Here is a 15189-nt window from a genome sequence, read left to right as displayed (position 1 = left end):
GGTGAGGCACAGGAAGAGGGCGTCAGTCACACTGTACCCCACCCCCTCGCCTGCGGGGACACACCCAGTTCTTAACTTGCTCTTAGTTACCCGTGTGCCCCCCAGCCCACACACTCACAACCCCCTGGCGAGAGAGACGTACCGACATGCGGAGACAGCCCTCTTGGCTCTCTCTCACACACCCTCCCCAGCACACACCCTCCGCTGGATGGCATGTGACTTTTTAATGACTGTCATGTTGGAAATGCAAACAGGCTCTTCTCAATTGGGCTCAGAACCCAGTACACGACCGGGTGTGTCTGAGCAGGAGTGCTGCAGGCTCTCCCTCTCCTCTGCCCCCCTGGTGGGTGGGATTCCTCTCCCCCCTCTGCAGTGCTCGCTCCGTCTCTGAGGAGGGTTCGCTCCTCTTCATGGCTTGTTAGGGGCCTGGTGTCCGATGTTTCTGCAGACACACGCACACAACAGAATCGCATGCTGCGTTTTCCCCCCCAGTCATCGGTCACACACTCCGGGTGAGCACCACCGGGTGATAACACAACGGGAGGCTGTGATTGGCCTGGGAACTGGGTTTCGGAGCGTGGCGTCCGCTGGTGGCGTTTCCTCGCTGGGCTGCGGAGCAGGAAGTGGCGCAGGGATAGCGAGGCGTGTCTGCTGGCCAGTCTGCGTGCGCGCCCGCGTGTTCGCAGTTTTTGTCCATGGAGACGCAGCCTCTTGAGAGGGGGGGATGCGGATGCTGGGGGGGGGTCACCATGAGGTGTCTATATGATTTGGGGGTGACCTGGCCTGCTGTCGCTGGAATCCAGCTGCGCTGCCACTGGACTGGTCGAAAGAAGCCCGGGTTTCTGCTTCAGCCACATGGGTTGCGGAGCTTGTTCCACACTCCCACCACCTTTCCTGTAAAGAAATATCTCCTCTTCTCAGCTTTGAAAGCTCTCTCGCCTAGCATCCACTTTTCTTCAGTGGATCGTCCTGAAGACACCCGCTGGGTGGAAATGTTTCATAGTTTGCATTCTTCAGTTTTTGCTGCGTCTGTATAACCAGCTATTGTAAATACTTTTGAAGGATCTCCAATAGATTCTTTTTTTTCTGCTTGCTATGAGTGAGTGTGGGAAATGCAGGTATCTTCTGGAGTGAGTTATCTGCGTGAAACTGTGACAACATCTGTAATGTCTCGTTAGACGTGGTTTTTGCTGGAGTCCCCTGTCTCTCGGAAGCAGCGTTGGCACGGCCAGGTGTCGGGGAAGGTGCCGTCTTTATCTGCGTCCCCACTGGCCGCTCCGGCTCTGCTGGCCCTTGTCATGAGTTCACTACGCTGCGTCTCTGTTTCTCCGTTCTGCTTCTGGTCCAGCCCGGCCCAGCCCGGCCCAGCCTCTTGCATTTTAGGGATTCCTCTCATTCCCGGCCTGCTGACCTGAAGTTCCAGTATAACCTGTAGCCCCGGCTCTGTGACCGGGGCCCCAGCGGAGAGGGACAGCCCGGAGCAAGTCCCACGATCACGATCTCTGCGCTCCGCGTGAAAATGTCCTCCCTCATACCTCCCCCTCTCTCGGTCTGTCCCACTGTTCCCGTCCTGCTCGCTCTTCCCTCTCGTCTCTGCTCGAAGATCCCTGTTTTTCCCTGCTTCCTTGCTGTAGATTCCCGTCTTTCTCCCTTCCTCGAATGAAGGTCCCTCTCACTCTCCTCTCTCCCTCCTCGGTGTCCCCCCCCCCCCCCCCGCCTTTCTCCCTCTTTCCCTCTCTCGTTGCTTTGGAATCTTGGAAGAAACTGGGAAACACCCCCCCCCACCACCACCCCAAACTCCCTCGGGTTGAATTTTTTTGTGAATGGATTCTTTCAGAAACCTCGAATAATTCCAGCACCGAGCCTGCTCCGTGCGCTGAGGCTCCACTCGGAAAGATGTGTCTCTGATTTGTTCGCGATGGGTATACAGTAGGTGTGGGCGGAGGATATGGCTGGAAAACCGTGTTTGGCTTTGATTCAGTTCTGAGGACGACACATGTCGGCGCGTCCTGGGAGCTGTCGCTTCCTGGCCGGAGCTCAAGCCCGGGAACGGGGGGGCGGGGGGCTGCGCGAGACCCGGCCGTTCGCCGGGTTTCACTCCGAAGCCGGTTCCATGGCGGATCGAAGGTGTCGGAACATGACAAACGCGCGACATCATCCACCTGTCCACCTGCTCGCTAACCACTTCTTCCAGTTCAGGATAGTGGGGAGAGCCGGAGCCTATCCCAACATGTACTGGGCATAAGGCAGGGTACGCCCTGGATGGGACGCCAGTCCATCACAGGACTCCCACCGGTTCTAGTTTTTCCAGAATCTAGTTAGCCTACCAGCGTCTCTTTGGACTGTGGGAGCACCCGGACGAAACCCACATGACCATGGGGGAGAACAGACGAACCCCGAGTCCAGAACTGGTCTCGGGGCCCCGGTGTGGTGAGGCAGCAGTGTGAGCCTCTGCACCATGGTGCTGCCAATCCACTCCGATCTTCAGACAGATGAAAATGATCGTTAATGGGGCTCAGTAGATACGGCAGAAGTTATTTCCAGGGGTTTAGCGCCTGTGACAGAGCTCCCTGTACCCATCGGAGAAGAGTGGGAGCACGAACGAGACAGGGCTGCTTGCGGACAGTGAAGGGCAGCTGGTGCCGTCTGCGCAGCTGGGCAGCGGATTAGCGAGTGGGTGAGGAGACAGTGAACGGTGGAAATAGATTTAATTTTCTCGGGCAGGGGAAGACCAGAAGACAGGTAGCAGTTGGCGTTGTGAATAGTATTGCTGGGCTTTTTTAGATGCACAGATGCTTCCAGGAGGGTCTTGCGAGCGCTTCCAGGAGCGCTTGTCTGCACTGCGGGGTTATCTGAGGCAGCCCGGGCCTCGGTGTGCGAGGGCAGGGCAGGTGGGGTAACTGGAGGACACAGACGCTGACGGGCAGGTGCTCCTGGGGAGGGGCGGAAGGAGACCCGCTCGTGCTGGCCAGCGAGAGGGAGGGAGGAGAGCCAGCGCAGGCCCGTCCACTCCACCGCGCCACCGTGTGGCCTGGCTGGCAGTGCGCCGGCCTTCCTGTAGGTGTGTGGGAGCAACAGCAGCAGGGGGGTCCCTCTGCTGCCGCAGTTGTGAGCAAGACCCTTCTGTTTCAGAACGATGAAGGAAGGAAGACCCTCTTCATGGAGAGAGGGGACTGAGTGGGGATCCCCTCTTCCCTGAAGGGAGCGTTCTGGGCTTTCCCTTCATGACATCATTTGGGACCCCAAAACCTTTTGCCAGTCCCGACGAGAGAGACTCCAACATCAAGTTGAGCTTTGTGTGTCCTGATTGGAGAAAGCAGATTATATTTATATACCTGCCCCTGATTTTGTTCGTTTTTCACTGTGTCCAATAATCTCTGTGGCTGCAATCTTGGAGAGCTCTTCGCAAGGGTCGTGGGAGAGTGGGTACAAGTCCTCAGAATGAGAACGGTATTATCAAAGGGACTCCGATGGACTGTGTCACACTAGGTAGCGGAGCAAAGACCCTTGGGGCCCCAGTGTTATCCAGGGGAAGTGGGTTTAACAATTGTTTGCATTTGTATCCCAGTGTTTCGGCTCCCACGGCTCGTCACATCTAGGAGGGGAGTCCCTCTATCCCTCTCTGTAGTACAGGAACTGCTTTACACTAGTAGTGGTGGGTGTCTGGAGCACCCTGCACAGAATAGCTGGATGAGATTCTTGCACCTCCATCTACTAACACCCAAAGTGTGCAAGATGTGCTGAATGTCCTGTCTTGAGGCCCTGCCTGCCAGTGAGGTGCTGTTTCTAACAGAGGTTATGCAGGAGCTGTAGATTCACTGCTAATGTTCTCCCATTTTCTGTGTCTTCTTTTGCAGAGAGAAAAAACAGAAAATTCAGGACATTAAAAATAATATTAAAGAAGCTATAGAGGTAAGTTCTCCGGGAGGGCTGGGCCTGCGGTGTCTGATGACCAAGGTGTGTGTGTGTGTGTGTGTGTGTGTGTGTGTGTGTGTGTGTGTGTGTGTGTGTGGGGCTCCCAGGTCTCTGCAGTTCAGCAGCACCTGCGGAGCTGGGAGAGGTGGTGAAATTGGTCTCCTTCAGACAGTAAAGAGCTGGTTTAGAGTCAGAGCTGTGTTGTGCTGAAAATCTGCAGAAGCTCCAGGACCGGAAAACCCCGGCGTTGCACGTGTGAAACTAGGGGTCTGGTTCAAGATCAGCCCAGCAATTCTGATGTTACTCGTGTCCTAGCAGAGAGATTAAACTTTCCTTTGTGACATTTGCTACAACTTCCTGCATTGAATGATTATATAGGGGTGTGGGGAATCGGTGGTCTAGACTAAGTGCATGACTTTGTAACACAGAAACAGAATGAAATGTCAGTTGTTTTGGTGCAGGCAGAGGAGAAAACAAAAAACAGAAAAGCTCCTTTGTGCGCATCATGGGGTTTCCTGGATTTGGTTTTTCTCAGTCCTCTGCGGGCGGATGTGAAAGTGCACCCTGACCTCTGCCCCTTGCTCTTCGCAGACTATCGTCACAGCCATGAGCACGCTGGCGCCGCCGGTCCAGTTGGCTTGTCCAGACAACCAGTTCCGAATCGACTACATCCTCAACCTAGCCAACCAGAAAGACTTCGAGTTCCCTACGGTGAGGGCTTGGTGTAGCAGGGCTCCTCGGCTGTTTGCGTAGGCACATCTACGACGCCTGGACCACAAGGGCAGGCCATTAGAAGGGCAAACAAAATACTAGGCCCCACGCTTAAATGCATAGATTTCAATCGGGGGTTATATTCGAAGTTTGTAACCCCCAGAAAGGCTTCATTTACATGTTTATGTATGATTTTGGTCTCCCAACTTGCAAAAAAGATATTGGTGTGCTGTAATTCGTACAGAGAAGAGCAACCAGATAAATTTGATGACGACGCAACTTTTTAGTCTTGAACCTAAATGATTACAAGGGGGCCCGATAGAAGTTTTCAGACTCCTGACATTGTCAACCCAGGTGAAACAGAGACCAGAGGGCCCCAGCGGAATCTATGTTGGAAGTGCATCTCATGCCGAGAACGGGAGGCACGTCTTTACGCAAAGGGTTGTGGGAGCATGGAACAAGTTACCCAGCCACGTTGAAGTTGCTACCTCTGCTTCCCTCAAGGGACAGCTGGATAAGGTCCTTGGGTCAGTTAACCACTCACTGCCAAACAGATCAAGGGCTGGAGAGGAAGCAGTGTTTTACAAGCAGACTTTTTCAGACTGCGCTGCTGAATGCGTATTTAAAGCATGGTGACGTAACTGACAGAAAAGGAGGACGTGTCTTTCTCCACCATTGATTTCTGCTCTCGTTAAGCTCGTTAAGTCGGTAAACCCTCTTCTCACCTGGGGGGCCTCCTGGCGCAGACGCTGCCCTCCCCAGACGGCAGCAAGGCTTCTCCTGGCATCCCAGTGCCCGCTCATTAAAGAAAAGACTTTTGTGCTGAAGGAAGATAATAGCCCTAATGGCACTGCGCCGGGGCCTCTCCTCTCTCCCCAGAATGTCAGCCCCTTTTCCCTGTGCTGTGACAACCTGAGATGCGGGCAGCTGGGCTCCCGTGTACGCTACGTTTAGTGCAGTTATATTCTAGAGAAAAGTGAAAGCTGCAGCTGCTTGTTTTTATTAAGGTATTATATTATTGCAGCTTTTTGACCAAGGTCTTTTCCGGTGTCTCAGAAGCACATCTCCTCTTGCTGCGTGCTCATCGGAGCCTGTTTCTCTGGGACAGGTCATTGTGGGGCTTGATTGATAGAGACTGTGTCTGGGACACGGGGAGGTTTAATTTAGGAGAAAGGCGGTCCCGGGTTAGCGCTCTGAAGGGCTTGGGAACTCGGCAGTTTTTCCCAGGCTGCCAGCGTCTGTGTGCCAGGCCAGTCTGAGCCAAGGGGAAAGCTCCCACATCAGTTCCACACACTCCGGGCATCAGCCTGTCCCTCAAGGGTACAAACCAAGCTTCCCGCTGCATTTTACCAGGCTGATCCTGGCTGGTTTTCTGCACTGCTCCGATGTGTTTTAGTGCAGTCTGCACTACTCTGGTCCACATTCGTGTAATCTGCTTTTGTGCAGTTGGTACTACTCCATTCCCTTTCAGTGCAGTCTGCGCTATTCTTGTCTGAGTGAGTGCAGTCTGCCCTAGTGCAATTTGTTCAACTCAGTTCCCTTTTAGTGCGATTTGTACTACTTCATTCCCTTTCAGTGCAGTCTTCACTATTCCAGTCCGAGTGAGTGCAGTCTGCACTACTCTGGTCAATTTTAGTGTAATCTGCTTTGGTTCAATTTGTACTACTTCATTCCCTTTCAGTGCAGTCTGCACTACTCTGGTCTATTTTAGTGCAATCTGCTTTGGTTCAATTTGTACTACTTCATTCCCTTTCAGTGCAGTCTGCACTTCTCTGGTCGATTTTAGTGCAATCTGCTTTTAGTGTAAGTTGTACTACTCCGTTCTCTTTTACTGCAGTCTGCTCTGTTCTGGCCTGTGTTGGTGCAGTCTCTGATGGGTGAAAATCTTCAGACCGTGGTCAGGGAAGTAGTCGGGCCACTATGATATCCTTCGGCAGGATGACTGGAGCCTGGCAACCAGTTGTCTCCCTGCCTGCCTGGGCCGCCACACCGCAACCGGTTGGGCTGGTTCAGCGGGCTTTGAGCTGGCACCTTCCAGGACTCACACACCCGGGAAACAAGGAAGTTGGGCCAGAGAGCGGGAGAGGCACTTTGAGGGACTGGAGAGATGGGAGGAGAGGGACAGTGGGAGGAGAGAGGGGTGAGTAGGAAGTGGGGGGGCGGGCAGTGGCCGGTCAGTGGACGTCTCCAGGCGCCGATGGACTGATGGAGGAGATGTCATCTCAGCCCTTGACTTCAAACAACGGCAAAGACCAGCGGGAGAGAAAGGGAAAGGAGAAAGGCTGATGGGGAATCCTTTCCGTTTCTGTCTTCTGCCGAACTGTGTCGAGAGAGGGGTGCGCAGAGACACGGCACAAACCCATCAGCCTGTGCGTGTCCCGAGGACAACACCTGGAAACTCTTCAGCTCATTCTCTTTCTTTTTTCTTGAAAACGTAGATTTTTTTGTTCTTGCGTGTCTTGTGGTAATATGCTGACAGGCCAATGTATTAATCTCCCTTGCGGAATAATGCATTCGACCTCTACAAACGGCTTGAGTGGGATGTGGAATGCATTCTGTTGGGTTTTGAAATATTTGAGGTCCCGTCTCATCCTGTTTGTCCAGTGAGGACCCCTTCAGTTGAGGTTGGGATGAGAGTAATGAATTCCCTTCTGTTTTGTCCAGGTGTCGCATGCCAAATGCACACTAAGAGCATAAGAGAGGTAATAAGCGAGAGGAGGCCTTTTGGACCACCCTGCTCTTTGGTCAGTAGCTGATTGATCCCCGGGTCTCATCTGGCCTTTTCTTGTAAGAAGCCACTTGAGGAATGTGGCTGTGTAGATTGTTCCACACTCCCACCACCCTCGGGGTAAAGAGCCTCCTGTTCTAAGTTCCACGTTGTTTCCAGTTTTTTTTTGTCTCCGGAACCCGAGCCATTGTCTGAATGGTTCAGAGCACATCACAAGGCCCATGATCTCAGCGGCAGGGTAATTGATTCTGTTCATCTGACACCGGGGGTTCTTCATGGTTCGGCATATAAACTGCACGTAACTGGCCGGGGAAGATGTGGATGGTGACTGGGAGCTTCATTTTCACACCACACCCCAGCTTTTACAGTGCGGGACTGCTCAAGGAGGGGGGGGGGGCACACGCCGAAAGGCGCTATATAGCAGCTCCTCGCTGTGCGAGCACCGTGCCGCCCATGGCTCCCTGCAGTGGCTGAACCTCCTGTTCGTTGTTCTTGTCCGTATCCTCTCCTCCTTTGTCCTGATCTAAATATAACTCGCGCAGAGAGAGAGAGAGAGAGAGAGACCGCTGTTCGCCTCCCCGTGGGCAGATGGGATTGGATCTGGCACGCCGTTCGGTCCGCCCCACCCATCTCCGAAAAACACGGGGCTGCAGGATGGCGTCTTTCATGAGGCTGCACGCCGCCGGAAAGCAAATGGATGTTTCATGAACCCCCCAAAAAAAGCCCCCCCAGCTCGCCTCCGTGCCACTCGTCCTTTCTTATTGTTCTCGTATCCCCGCCGGGTCCCGTTTTGGATCTTATTGTACCGTGCTCAGGTCTCCCCGGGCCGGGCCCATCCCAGAGCGGCGTTGTAGCAGGCGGGTCGGGCGAGGGGTCCTGCCAGACACTTCGTCCGGCGCGGCGGGCGGGATAGGCGCCGGCGGTCGTGGGGCTCATCCCGGAGTTCCAACGGAGGACCTCGCCCGTTCTGGAGCAGGGTGGTGGCGAAGAGTCCCCTGGGGGGGCTGGGTTCGAGGCCCGGCCCAGCCTTGGGCTGCGGGTCGAGATGTCGTGTCGAGGGACAAGGCTGTCTGTGGTGCACGGATCCAGTCCACCAGGGCCTGGGTCCGGCAGGTTTACCGGATCTTTCCCGGATGACCCGCACGATGGAGAGGCCCAGACGTCGGGGTCCGATGGTCCCCGTGACCTGCGTGGGGTCAGGCTCTCGCGTCTCTGCACGCTGTTCCCATCGTCCTGCAGTTCGTCCGCTTTTCCCTTCCTTCTGAAGTTTTGCATCGTCATTCTCGGTAGCACAGCTCTCCCTCCGAAGTAAAATCTTGTCTGTTTTTTTATCTTAGTCCTTGCTTTTTTTTTTTTTTTAGAAGAAATAAAAAGGCCAACTTGCAGAGAGAGCCTGTGGACAGGAGGAACAATACTGTATTCAATCGCAGCCCAGTGGATTATGGGTTGGCTTCAGTAATGCAATAAGAAATTACTGCCCAATTTTTTTTCTCCTGCCTGTGCTGTAGATGCATGTGACTGGTTATAAATGAAGTCTCTGTTGCTGGGACACACTGTTCTTCTCCCTGGAGGGGAGTGTGTGTGTGCGTCTGTCTGTCCGTCGTGGGGAAGGGGTCCTCATAACATGAGCTAAAATTGCAGAGGAAGAGGTCTTCCTAAAGTTTGCAGCTGTTGAGCACGGCCCTCGCCACACCCTCCATTTACCATCATTTGAGGTCTGTCTCTGTCCCTATCTCTGGTGCTTTCAGTATAAAACTTTTCTTCGGTTGATAGCAGCCAAGAGCAATTTCACCCCTGCGGATTGCTCGAAACTGATAGCCTGATGAGCTTGTTCATTTGTTTTTCTTTTCCACCTGACGGATCTCTGCAGACGACAAACGGGACGCTCTGCAGATGTTGGGTGGATCTGCCCCCTGTGGGCTGATTGGGGCTGGCGGTTCCCAGGTCCAGCTCCACCGATGCATCTCGTCCACTCAGCTGGGTAGCTTGATCCAGACCCCCCAAAACCCAAAACCTTTTGTGCAGCAAAGTGCCTCCTGTTCTCAGTTTTAATTCACTGTCCCAAAGTTTCTGGTGAAAAGATCACTGTACCCTGTCAGCATGGGACGCCCCTTCAAGCACAGGACCGGATCTGTTCGCTCTCGTTGGAGTGACTTCGCAGCAGCAATATCCTCCTCTGTGAGGTGCCGACCGAACTCGTGCACGAGCCTCGAAATGCCAACAGTTTCATGTTTCGTGGTTTTGTTTTTAAGAGAAAGGATTTCGGTGCAGCCCGTTATTGTGCCTTTGCTGAACGCCTGTGTCCCCCCTCCCTCTCTCTGTCTCCCTCAGGAGTTTTACGAACACACGAAGATCCTCTGGCAGGACGAGGGGGTGAAGGCCTGCTACGAGAGATCCAACGAGTACCAGCTCATCGACTGCGCGCAGTAGTGAGTGATCAGAGCCATCGCCTCTCTCTCTCCTCGCCTGTTGAGAGGCTAACGGGGGGGTCGTGTGTTTGGAGTGTGTGTGTGTATGGGGGGGAGCAGCAAAGCAACAAGGCCTTAGAGAGCAGAACTGCTCAATGTGCACAAACCTTATTACAGCCTTTTGGTAGGTCTCTCGTCTGAATCTTGGAGCCGTTCTGACAGAGCCTTGGGGCTGGGCGTGGCAGTGGTTCAGCTGGGTCCTGCCTCTCAGGTTTGGCAGAGAGGAGCTGTAGAGTGCACTGTGATGGGTCCAGAGTCTCCCAAGGGAATCTTGAGTCCGTTACAGTCTAACGGGGGTCTCCGGTGGCTCCGGATTAGCATGCAAACAAATCCCAGGGTTCAGTTTTCACAGTGAATGGGAGGCCAGCCCTTGGGACAGTGTGACATCCGGATGGTGTTGGGGGAGACAGCAGTCAGTGACGACAGACTGAATTCTAGCCCCTGGACAGAAACAGGAGGACGCTGCTGTTGTGCCCAGGATCTTGGACAGTGTGATGGGACTTGTGATCTGAATGCACGGACTTATGACCTGCAAGGTGCTGCAAACCGTGTGTGTATGCGAAATCGAAATGGAGTTTTAATGGGAGGATGAGGTGTTTTCTGACCGGGGCTGTGCCATTTGGTGGTGGAGTCGCACTGCCCTCACCCCTGTCCCTCTGGTCTGAACTGTGTGCAGTTTCCATGGTGTGTGGCCTGCAGTGTGCTGTCCAGGTGCATCTCTGGTGTGCTCCACTGCTGGGACCTGCACTAGACTGACCAGTGGCTGGTACTGGACAGTGCCATGCCGTGGACATGGTCCGGCTGTATGAAAGGCCTGTTCTTCCTTGTTTCTGGAAGGCTTTTCTCCTTACTGTCCTCTCCTGGATTTATGTATTTTTGGGGGCGGCTGCTTTTGCGCCAGCTGAATCGTGAAACTGATCGTGATTTCTGGAGGCAAGCTGAAAGTATTCAACAGCAAAACTCCTCCCCACATCAAACAAATTCCAGCACAGCGTCTTGCAATCTGTCACATAACTACCCCTATCGCTGTTTCACCCAAGCCCAGCAGACCAGCATTGGGGTAATAGCACAGTATGGGGGTGCAGAAGAGCGCTTCAGTACCAGAGTTGGCGGAGAGTGAAATGGCAGGCAGTGAAGACAGGGGGCTGTAGGATTGTGAGGGTGGGGAGAGACCTGGTGGCCTCCCCTCTCATGGCAATAAGGCGTTCAGAAAAGACCGCTTGAGTCAGGACGGCAGTCCAAAGGTGGCTAGCCCAACAGAGCCTCTGCTTCAGTAGGTAGCAGGAAATGAGGAGAGACCCTCTTGTGGACAGCTTTCATGGCTATGTCATCACGGGTCAGCCAGAGCCTCGTATACTCGGTGCGCCTTGTTCAGCATTTCTATTAAAGGCTTAAAGGCTTGGTTTGGCAGATGTATTTCTTGTATGTTGCAAACTATACAATATTGCAGGTGTTCTTAATGTAACATTTTCAGTGTCAATCCTTTTTAAGAGGAGCTTTTTTTATTCTGTGGGTTCCTGCTTGTCACCGTGTTGCTCCACATGTTCACCTGTCCTGCCTTGTAGTTTTCTCCCCTTCCCCTCTCAGCCAGGTCTGCAGCAAAGATGAATTCAGAGCAGAAATGGGAAGATTCCCTGGAACTGAAGGGAGGCAAGGGGGGTCAGGGCACAGCTGGCTTTAACACCCTCAAAGACTGCACCAGGCGCTCAATTTTGGTTTTGGTTTTTGGTCTTCCTGTCTGGAAAGTCCCTCCAGACGTCCCTCGCGGAGCACTGGGGTCGGCGCGCCGCAGTCTCTTTCTGTGAAGTGACGTCGGGGTGCAGTTTGCTGAGAAGCTGCCGTTTTGAGAGGTGGCCTTGTCGGCCCGGTGAGCCGCTGCCAAAGCTCCAGCAGAAACGCCCCGAGGGGCGCCCCTCCGGGGGCTCTCGCGCATGCCACTGTCCGCACAGCGCCCTCCGGGTCCCGCCGCGTCTTCCTCGCTCTCTGGCGGCTCTCCCCCGGCGGGCTCCTCTCCGTAACGCCGGTGTTGACGAGGGTTGTACGGGCAGGGAGCGAGGTCTTGATCTGCGAGCTGTGGTGCACAGAGTGGAGCTCGAGACGGACAGTTTTAAAGCGCTCTGGCTTTCCTTTCCCTGCTGCCGGGGGGGGCGACTGTCTGCTGGGATTCCAGCCCTGCCGTCTGTGATCACACTCCAGTCACATGACAGGGGTGTTCAGGACAGGCGGAGGCCTCCGAGACCTGACCCAGAGTTGAGAGGAGAGGGGTGTTGGTTGCTGGACAGAGCCAGGGAAGCAATCCAGTGCACCAGAAAAGCCGTGCAGGGCAGGGAAGAGAATAGGCCAGAACCACAAAGCTGTTTAGAATTTGCGCTGCTTCTTTTGAGCCTGCGAGCAGGAGAGGTGGCATTCTGTGAACACCAGGGAGCAGGACACCCAGGCTGGAGCACTGTGGGATAGGAGGGGAGAGAGGAGCACCGCAGAGACGGGGAGAGGGAGGAGGGAGGGCATCAGGGAGAGGGTTTCTGTGGGGTTTGAGCTTGCTTCCTTCCCCCCCTCTGACCCCCGCCTTCCTCCCAGCTCCTGCGAGAGTCACAGGCGGGTTTTCTGAGCCAGGGTGGAAGTGAGCCCCCTCCCCCACCGTGCTTGCTTATGTAAGGCAGGGAGAGCGCGCTCTGGGCTATTTATAGCTCCGCCGCGCTGCAGAAGGAGAGAGGGGGACAGAGACTCGCGCGGCGGAGAGCGAGAGCTGGCCGTGTTGTTTTTGTTTGTCTTGTTGGGGGTTGTGGGTGCTCTTTTCTGGTGGGTGGACGGGGGGTTCACGTGCCAGTCGTGCAGTAAGAAGAGCTCTCTTCCCCACCAGAGAGGAAAAGTCCCGCTTCCTCTCGTTCCTCCATATTGCGCTGAGGGGGGGTGAAATCGCCCTGAGGCTCTCCCCTCGTTTCCGCCGTCTCCGCGGAGGGGTTCGGCGAAAGAAATCGGTCCCCTTGGCGTGGGTGCAGCCGTTGCCCGAGCTTCGCTTTCGCCAAACCCGGCGAGGAAGATGGACCTTCCCTCCAGACCAGACAGCAGCTAGCTCAGGAAGGGTCTTCACCCTCCTGTATGGCCTGATGCTGCCATTCCAGAGCCGTCCTTTTCTTTACAGACTCTTTATAGCATGTTCTCAAGAAGAGCTCATGAATGGGCCAGAACTTTGGGCGGTTCCAGACTTCTCTGTTACTAAACCTGGAGGGAGTGATCCCGTGCCCTGTGGTGGGGTGTAAAGTGTTTTGGGGGTTCCTGGGCTCCGGGCATGTTCTCCAGGGTCTGTCTGTGGGGGGTGGAAGCACCGTCTTTTTGGGAAAACATTCCCCACAAGTGCACGAGAAATTGTGCTACTCGCCCACCTGTGTCCAAGAAGCTAGAGCCCAGGGCTGAGGAAGGGCAGTGTTTTAGTCATCGGGGTGGGTATGATCCTCAGTGCGCAGTGGGCCTGCATCAGCACGATTCTCTGGCTCTGGTGTAGGGGGGCAGATCTTTACCAGGGAAATTGTGGCCCAGTGCTTTGAGCCAGTTCAGGTTCTATGAGGTGCGGACTCTGGTGATGAAACGGCACATTAGGTTTTGTTTTGTGTCTGCTTGTGGAAACTTTCAACCTGTCTTCAGTCATACTGAGACCTGTTCATGAAACCACCAATGGACAGCTCTGCCAGATGCTATCCTGTGCTGTTGTGCACGAATGCTGGTCAAGTATTTTCTTTCTGCGAAATTGAAGAAAGATTTAATATAAATGTGTTACGAGATGTTCAGGAGGGTTTAAATCCACCCTATCTCAGATGTGTTGAAAGCTTATACGGGAAAATGGTCAAGCAGATGTTCTGTGATTGTGGACTCGCTCAAATATAGAGGATCATTGTTGATTTGCTAAATCAGAAATTAAAAGGATATCTCCCACGAGCTGCATTTTGCGGATTTCCTTTGGTGTGCAGCTCGGACCTAGTCTCTTGTCTCCCGTGGTGTGCTTTCTCAGCTGGTCCGTTCCGAAGGTGTCCAGGATGATGCTCGGACTGTCCCGATAATACGTGCACGCTGCACATCTCAGCCCTCGGCTCGGCGCCCCACCAGGCTGCGAGGCTGAGGCTCGTGAGGCCCTGCCCGCCCAGTGGGGCTCGGTGTGAGGGGCCCTGGTCCAGATGGGCTCCGCACCGGCCCCCGGACGAGAGCGTTATTGTTCTGGCTGTCGTCATGGTTGCCGCCGTCGTTCTCACCTGTGCGGATCGGCGGACTGGGGGGCCGGGTTGCCATATTGTGACTGCCGAAGCATCCACCTCCCTCTCCTTCGCTCGCTCTCCTCCTCCTCCTCCTCCCTGCGAAGAGGCAGCGTCTCCCTCTGCAGTGACAGAAAATGGCTGGATGTGAGTCACTGAGTCATCAGCAGCACGCGGGGAGCGAGCGAGCGAGAGAGAGAGAGAGAGCGAGAGGAGGGCATGGCGCAGGGGGTGGTAGCGGGAGTAGGAGAGGAGAAGGGGGATGGCGCGGACGAGCTCCTGCGCCGGGGCCGCCAGGAAAGCCCCTTTTGCGTGTGCACACAGCGGTACCGCCTGGCCGTTAACCGTGCCGCGGAAACGGGGGAGGCAGGCTGGGGTCTCGCGCGGCGTGTGCCACATCTCGGGAGTCTGGCTGGAGGGTTTCCAGACGCTGTAAAAACCCCCAGACTCTGCCGCCGTTTCGCCGTCTTCCTCGGATCGCTTTGAAGCGATAGTGCCTCTGTGTGTGCGCATTGCACGCGTGTATGTTTCTATCTGGAGGGATTCATGCAAGCGTTCCATTGCAGACGGGCACAGGTTTGGATCTGTGCGTGTTTCTGTTCGGCCCTTCATTCCTTTGTACCCTCCTCTCCATCCGTCTCTTCCCTCCCTCTCTCGCTCTTTCTCTTTCTCTCTCTGCGTGCCGTGCTGGGGCTGGGCTGGCCTCTCTCCAGCCACACAAGATTTTGAGCTGATAGTCTATTTATAGAGCCTGTGGTTCCGTCACCATGGCAACTGTGCTAGAGGCCAGGGCGCCTGGGAGCTATTTTTGGAGCGTGCCTGTAATGTCAGACTGAATTGGAAAGGCCTCTAATCCCCTGCTATCTCTCATGTCGGAGTGAGTTTTGAAGAGGTGGAGGAGGGGGAGGGGAGAGGGTGAGAGAGCGCGAGGGAGAAGGGCGTGGCCCTCAGACTGCAGGGCCAGGCCACCCCCCTCCTCCCCACACACAGTCCTGCCTGTGCAGGGACTCTCGTCATGTTCTTACTGTTCCGCTCTCCACCGATGGGCATACTGCACGCAGCAGACCTGAATCGGAAGCTTCTGCCACTTCAAAAGATGGTGTTGTTTGATTTATATATACAA

At 54.8% G+C, this 15189-nt stretch overlaps 1 protein-coding gene across 3 annotated transcripts in view; it reads left to right on the top strand.

Annotated features, from left to right (window-relative positions):
• The window catches only part of gnas (GNAS complex locus), a 65282-nt gene that overhangs the window by 40874 nt on the left and 9219 nt on the right, over nucleotides 1-15189 (top strand). For all 3 annotated transcript variants that reach the window (XM_088607455.1, XM_088607456.1, XM_088607457.1), the window contains exons 3-5: nucleotides 3858-3912; nucleotides 4507-4626; nucleotides 9686-9783. In XM_088607455.1, the coding sequence (XP_088463581.1) occupies nucleotides 3858-3912; nucleotides 4507-4626; nucleotides 9686-9783 (273 nt within the window). The remainder of the gene's footprint in view (nucleotides 1-3857; nucleotides 3913-4506; nucleotides 4627-9685; nucleotides 9784-15189) is intronic.

Source organism: Lepisosteus platostomus, chromosome 15 (genome assembly GCF_059453375.1).
Source record: "Lepisosteus platostomus isolate fLepPlt1 chromosome 15, fLepPlt1.hap1, whole genome shotgun sequence".
NCBI lineage: Eukaryota > Metazoa > Chordata > Actinopteri > Semionotiformes > Lepisosteidae > Lepisosteus > Lepisosteus platostomus.
Note: the sequence above shows the minus strand (reverse complement) of the source record. Positions and strands in the feature narration are given on the sequence as shown.